The sequence below is a fragment of the Conger conger genome, chromosome 8, assembly GCF_963514075.1.
Source record: "Conger conger chromosome 8, fConCon1.1, whole genome shotgun sequence".
NCBI classification, from domain to species: Eukaryota; Metazoa; Chordata; class Actinopteri; order Anguilliformes; family Congridae; genus Conger; species Conger conger.
The window spans coordinates 35,825,855-35,832,854 of record NC_083767.1 but is presented as its reverse complement, the minus strand read 5'-3'; the positions used below and the strand labels follow the sequence as shown (position 1 = coordinate 35,832,854).

The following is a 7,000-nucleotide window of genomic DNA, read 5'->3' as shown; positions in this document are numbered from 1 at the left end:
TTATTACCTGTTCTTTGACAATGAAAGTAATCATCAATTATAATCTTAATCGACATCACATTCATAATTTTACACTGGATCTATGCTTGGTGGCTATATTTGGGCAAATACATCGGACTTCACTGGTGATCAATTTAGAATAGGCATAATACCACATATTTCGACTTCTTCCCTTGATATGCTTGTCAAAGCAGTGAGCGACTTCACAAGACGGACTGTGCACGTGCGTGTGCATAAATTACACTTATTGAGGCGTGGTAACAGGGGGCGGGAAGCTGCTCTTAAACACATAATTTCAAAATGACGCACGCCTCTGTAGTCTATAATATATTGCACATGTTCGGAGTAAATAAGGCTTTTGAAATTCTCTAAATGACCATGATGGGCTTGCCATAAGAATTTCCCTATTATCTGAAACTAAAACAAGTCTTGCTGCCTCTGTCGGTAGTTAACCCTATTGAACAAAGGCAACTAACTTTCTGTCATTCATCGTATTCATTTCAGTCACGCATGTTCAGAATACAATTAACCTAATGAATGTACTGTAATGATTTTCTGTCCCCGTGGATTTGGACACGACGTGTAATAAATAATATAAAGCATGATAGAGTTGTTAGCGATTAAGCAACACTTTTAAAAGCATATGACCATACCATTTCAACAGATAAATACACATAATGTCCTGCCTACTGTCACAATATAACAACGTCACTGTATGTAATAACGACAACACAGTTTAAATATCTGATTAGAGCAATACATCATCTGTTTGCATTGATTTTTAGACAAATGAGCTAATGTAAACCATTAGGGGTGAACGGCGCGAGTCTATCCAAGCAAATATCTGCCTCGCAGTCGTCCAAGTCACAAACTGAGTCGGTTGCAATTTCATTGTTATGAGAAAATTGTGATATCCTGTCAAAGGTGTCCTCGTTGTCGTCGGTGCAGTCCACCACGTTTGGAATCATGTTCACGTACGCGGTAACGATTTCTTTATGAAATAGTGTGTCTTGGTTATAAGAGACAAGCTCGTTGCTTATGTTCACAGTTTCAACTGGTGTTGTCGAGCAGAAATTACGACACCCTAGAAGGCTGGCAAAGGCTTTTCTAAAGTCGGCGTTGAACGCGTATATAATTGGATTTAGAGAGGAATTTGCCCATCCAAACCAAACGAACACGTCAAAAGTTGTTTCACTCACGCAAGGAAGTCCGGCTGTGTGGTCTGTCGGTGGCTTGTCACAAAATGGGACTATGCAATTTAGAATAAAGAAGGGCAACCAGCAGAAGACAAAAACGCCCATGATCACAGATAAAGTTTTAAAGACTTTGGTTTCCCTTTTAATAGACGTTTTCAAGGTATTGTGGTGTTGGCACTCGAGTCTGTTTGTCCTGCAACTTTGCGCGTGCTCCGCCGCGCGCTCTAAAGAAGATATCCTCCGTATCTGAATTTGTGCAATCCTGTATATTCTTGTGTAGGTCACAATCATAATTGCTACGGGAATATAGAAACTTATCAAAGAAGAAGATATGGCGTATTCTCTGTTGAGACTGGAGTCGCAGTTTTCAGATATTTCCCCAAAAGAGGTGCCATTCATCCCGACCTCCTCGTCGCTGGCTTTATGCCAGTTCAGCTGCACTGGTATGAACGAAATAAGTACAGACAACGTCCAAGTCACACTAATCATTACAAAGGCCACTCTTTGAGTCATTTTTCTCTCATATCGGAACGGACTAGATATGGCCCAGTACCTATCCACGCTTATGACGCAGAGATTTAGGATGGAAGCCGTGGAACACATAATGTCGAAAGCCACCCAGATGTTACAGAAGGGTCCGAATGGCCAATATCCCGCAACCTCAGCCACTGCTTTCCAGGGCATGACTAGCACAGCAACGAACAGATCAGAAACAGCCAGAGACACAATGAAAATGTTTGTCACTTTAGTTCGCAAGTGCCTAAACTTGAGAACCGCGGAGCATACCATGATGTTTCCCAATAGAGTCCATAAGATGAGAAGAGAAAGCAAACAACCAGTCACCGTGCGAACTACCAATTCCTTTTTGCCGTCTGTTTTTTCCGCCGATTCGGACGTGTTCCACATTATCTCTCCGACAAAAAAAGGAACGGACTGGGTTTCGTGCACAGACAAGTATTTCGCTGGAGACCCCATGTGTTTCCTCGGGTGAAAAAGGAAGGCATGGGTCTGCGTGCGTTGGAAAAAAAAACAGCGAAAGATAATCGACAGTTATCCTCTTATGACATCTTGGCATTAAAAACGTGCTTCGGTTAGGTTCCGATTTGCAGAGGATCTGCCCGGTTCAGACAGAGCCAACGCGGGCAGTTTGCAGCGCTGAATGAATGAAGCCACATCCTTGCGTCAGAGTGCGCGGGTGGTGTAACCTATTCTGTGTGTGATCTGCCTTTCCAGTGCGCAGCAAAGGCACTGAAATTCACGGAGCTATTTTGAGGCCACGAGCGCATCTAGAAGGGGGGTTCCTTCACTATCACAACGCTCCCCCTCCCCCATCTATGTCTTCCTGGGATGAATATTCTCAAGTCAACGTAGCATGAACCACTAAATGCAAAAAAAGTATAGCATTTATTCCGGTTAGATACAGTATAGACGACCATCTAGTATGTATTAAAATCACTAATACTGAGCGGACTTAATTATAGTTTTTCATTGAGTTGCTGAGTGTAAGTGTAAGTGTGAAGTCATGTGTTATACCCCACATGAAATTACCATTTTCACAATAACAAAAAGATGGATCCCCCCCCCCCCCCCAACCAAAAAAACAAAACAAAAAACGAATAAACTAAAACTAATAAATTTCTAAGTTTATTATCCCGCCAAAACATAGACCTATCACATTAATAGATGAGCTTTTGTGTTATCAGCGTTACTCTTTAGAGCTGTCCGTGGTGCTGAACAGTATTTATTAAGCGAAATTACGTGTCATCACTTTACATCGTTGTGGCTCGTACCCCAATTCCCACAAATATACCGGTATTTCGAAAGTACCCCGAAAAGGTAAATTTTCTCTATGCGTGCTAATTTTAAAACAAATTCATCCCACTCTTAATGCCGAAACTGTGCATGTTCTTCAAATTGTACTCTACAATAAATTCGAACCGATTAGACTACATACATAGGCGAATATGTGATGGAAGCAATTCTCAATTGAGTCTACTGCATGTACATATGCGCACTGCGTCGCGGTGAGTCATCAGAATGACAGATATGGTTTGGTGTGTGTGTGTGTGTGTGTGTGTGTGAGAGAGAGAGAGAGAGAGAGAGAGAGAGAGAGAGAGAGAGAGAGAGCATGTGTGTGTGAGAGAGAGAGAGCGTGTGTGTGTGTGTGTGAGAGAGAGAGAGAGAGAGAGAGAGAGAGAGAGAGAGATGTTAAATGTCTTCCTTGTTCATTAACTTTCTTAATTGGTAGCCGATTGTGTCAAAAGGAAAAAGTAACCCATCTAGTTTGGATATGATTGTATTTGCATTTTCCATTGCCCAGTGTTCCACGAAACCAGAACCAGAAGACCTGTTTCTTTTTTTGGTAGGAGAAAAGTTGATTGATAAACTGCAACTCTGTTATTCTCAGAGGGCCTATCATTTTAAGACCAAAAAGAGACAGGAATACACTGCAAAATCAGAGTGCTGCATCAGAGAATGTTGAATCCCTTGTGTAAACCATGGTTATTAATTGAAATCTTCTAGTTAGGAGACTTAACATTTCAACAAGAGCGTTTTACTTCTTCCATGTATGATATGTATAGCAACCAGACCTCAGGAAGATCAACACAGACATCACACTGAGTGAAAACTCATAGGTCTGTCAGCTTTTACAACAGTGTCTTTACAGGACAATAAGAAAGGAGCGCACCGAAATGTCCACTGTCAGTTAAACTAAGAGTACATATGAGTCCAATTGGGACCATTATACTCTGGAAGAGTTTATTTAACACTGGGCATTTTACTGTTTTACAGGATTGCATTGGTTTTTACTGGATTATCTGGTTTAAACTATACATCCATTCCATCACAGCAGTAGATGAACAGTTCCCCCAGGACAACCAAAGACTTAAAAACTCCCAAGATAATGGCAATTTATTGTAAAACAAACAAAAAAAGCAGGAACTCCACATGTTACTTGAGTCTTTGTTTCATAATTTAGGAATAAAAGCAGGCAGCTGCCTTGACAGGCTCCTGGTTGTAAACTAAACATTTTAGAAACATGGTCGGAAAAAAGTCTCAGTCAGACCTAATATTAAATACGCCCACAATTAGCCTTACATTAGACCATTCCAATCAATCAACTAATTAGTCTGTCTGCAAAACATATTATGCAATACACTAACTTGGCAGTACGTTTGTGCACGTGCACTTGATTACTGCACACATACATACCTAAACACAACAACACATACAGAATCCTGTACCCTATCCCCTATACAGTGCAGGCTTCTTCATCGCATGTAAACCCATGAACAGTCCAGTCTTTGAAAAAACATCCTGGGGGAAAGATGGTTTTGCCTTAGTTAGCTGACATTCTTACTTAATAAATCATAAAAAAGAAATGCCATATCAGAAACTCTTTCATGGTCTAAAATCTGAACAGGTAAAGGGTGACACCCACACCACTTATGCTTTATGTGTTATATGATATGCATAGCTCAAATAACTAGTGACATACAATGAGAGACCACACATTGACTGGAAATATAAAGCCCTTTATATTGTCTCCACCTAGTGGTCAAAGTAAAGTATCCATACTTTTTAATCTTCTTTCCGGGTTTTATTAGGCACAATATTCTCTTGGGACAGGGATACAATTCAAATAAAAATTTTATGCGAGTAAATGTTGCCTGAGGTGAAATGTGTTGCGCAAATAAGCTACACTAACAACCGCACACATACGCCCAAACTCATTTTACATTACATTACACTCAACTCATCATTTTTATATGACACTTTTACAAGTTTAGACAGATATTTTACTGAATGTGAATCATTTTATTTTCATTAAGGGAACAGCAGTGCCCTAACTGGGAATCAAACCTGCAACCTTCAGGTTACAAATCGAGTTCTCTAACCATTACACCACACATGGTGAAACGCATCAGAAAGATTGATGATGGGTATAGGCCCATTAGACACATAATTTCACGTGCTGTTAAGACAGTGGGCTGATTCGCAAATTTTTCTTTCTATTCCTTGCTCCTTTTTCTACTCCGAGCATCACCCATCAGGAGACGAGAATGAGGCAAAAAAAAAAGGAAGTGAAGACGGGGAAATCGAGAAAATGCGAACTCTGCAAACGGAACGTCACCACTCCTTCAAACGTCAGTTCAAAGCCACCTCTAACAGGATTCTTCTGTAAAGGATGCGATTGTGTTCCCTTGCTCAAAAGCAGGATTGGGAGTTCCAAACTTCTACTTCTAGCTCCTAGAAGGAACATTTAAGGGGTTGGAATGTCCTTAAAGATGGCGGACCTTGATTTCCAGGTTAGGAGCAAGGAAAAGAAAAATAAGTGATTGGAATGAGCCCTGCTTCTAGCCTACCTCAAGTTCTACTCTGCCTTTGAAATACACCAGGGCTCTCTGATGAGCACTGGCAAACTATACGTTTCTGTAGAACAAGGATGTAAAGCATCTGGAAATTTCCTAGGTCTCTTCCAACCTGGCCTGGCAAAGAACTGTCATGAAAAACATGACTTTATTATTAGTTCAGTTTTTCATTACAACACCATTGCTGATATTATCACCACCACAGATAGTGTAGTTGATAGATTTTATTTCAATATTTTTTATTCCAACTGGCAGGTGGCAACTTGATGCTTACCTTTTTCTCCATGACAGTTTCATTCGTTTTACTAAATTCACCCAGTTATTTTGGGAGCGGCGTTCATAATAGTAATAATAATAGTAACGTAGTGGTTAAGGTACATGACTGGGATATGCAAGGTCGGTGGGTCTAATCACGGTGTTGCCACAATAAGATCCGCACAGCCGTTGGGCCCTTGAGCAAGGCTCTCAACCCTGCACTGCTCCAGGGGTGGATTGTCTCCTGCTTAGTCTAATCAACTCGACGTCCCACTGATAATGTCATTTGCCCCAATCCAAAATGGTTTAGACCAGGGGTGTCAAACTCCAGTCCTGGAGGTCTGCAGTGTCTGGTTTTTGGCGTTTCAGCAAGGGAGATGAATTTCAAAGTCTTTCATTGGGTAGAGTCCACGCGCCTTGTTCAAGGCTTCAATTGGCTGCTGATCGAAAAGGAAACAAAAACTAGCATACACTGCGACCCTCCAGGACTGGAGTTTGACACCGCGGGTTTAGACTAAACGGGGGGACAATCCCTCCAGGAGCAAAATGAGGTTAAGGGCCGTGCACAAGAGCCCAACAGCTGCACATATATTATGGCGGGGCTTAAACCACCAATCTTCGCATGCATCTCAGCCACTAGACAGCGGGCTAAATATCACTCTTACAGACACTTCATGAATGCAGAACAGAAGCTCATTAGAGGTCGTATTTCACTTTAATGGAAGTACAAAGGACCCTGTTGGGCAGCCTCCAACAGCTCGATCGATAGCTGATGCTTTTGATTTGCGGTCTGATCTTAGCACTTTGTCGGTTATGTGCAGCTGAGCTGAAGAGGAAGAAAAGAACGGAAAGCAGTAGAGGTGCTTATAAAGAGCAAGAATGAGTCACAGACAGTCAGATAATTCTCGTACACGGAAGACAATTCGGTACAACACCTAAAATGCTCAAATCAAAGCACAGAAAATGCATTTCAGTGCAGCATGGGAAATTTATTGATTGGTTCATGATTAGTCAAAATAAACTTCGATGTCACCTGCAATTACAGTACACTACACCTTTCAAACATTATCAATAAAATATAAAATACATAAAGAGATACAGAAATTAAATACCAAGGTCCAAGAGTTTAAAATTATATAAAAATCAGCAAGTGAAAAGCTTACAATTCTGGATTTT

At 41.0% G+C, this 7,000-nt stretch overlaps 1 protein-coding gene across 1 annotated transcript; it reads right to left on the bottom strand.

The window, feature by feature from the left end:
- Positions 1-377: 377 nt before the first annotated feature.
- Positions 378-2,171, bottom strand: drd5a (dopamine receptor D5a). The gene has a single exon (XM_061252045.1). It carries the CDS (start codon positions 2,169-2,171, stop codon positions 795-797), a length of 1,377 nt encoding a protein of 458 aa, XP_061108029.1. The 3' UTR covers positions 378-794.
- Positions 2,172-7,000: the final 4,829 nt, after the last annotated feature.

Excerpts from the sequence above, each read along its gene's own strand:
- drd5a (XM_061252045.1), bottom strand. The coding sequence starts at position 2,171 with ATGGGGTCTCCAGCGAAATACTTGTCTGTGCACGAAACCCAGTCCGTT.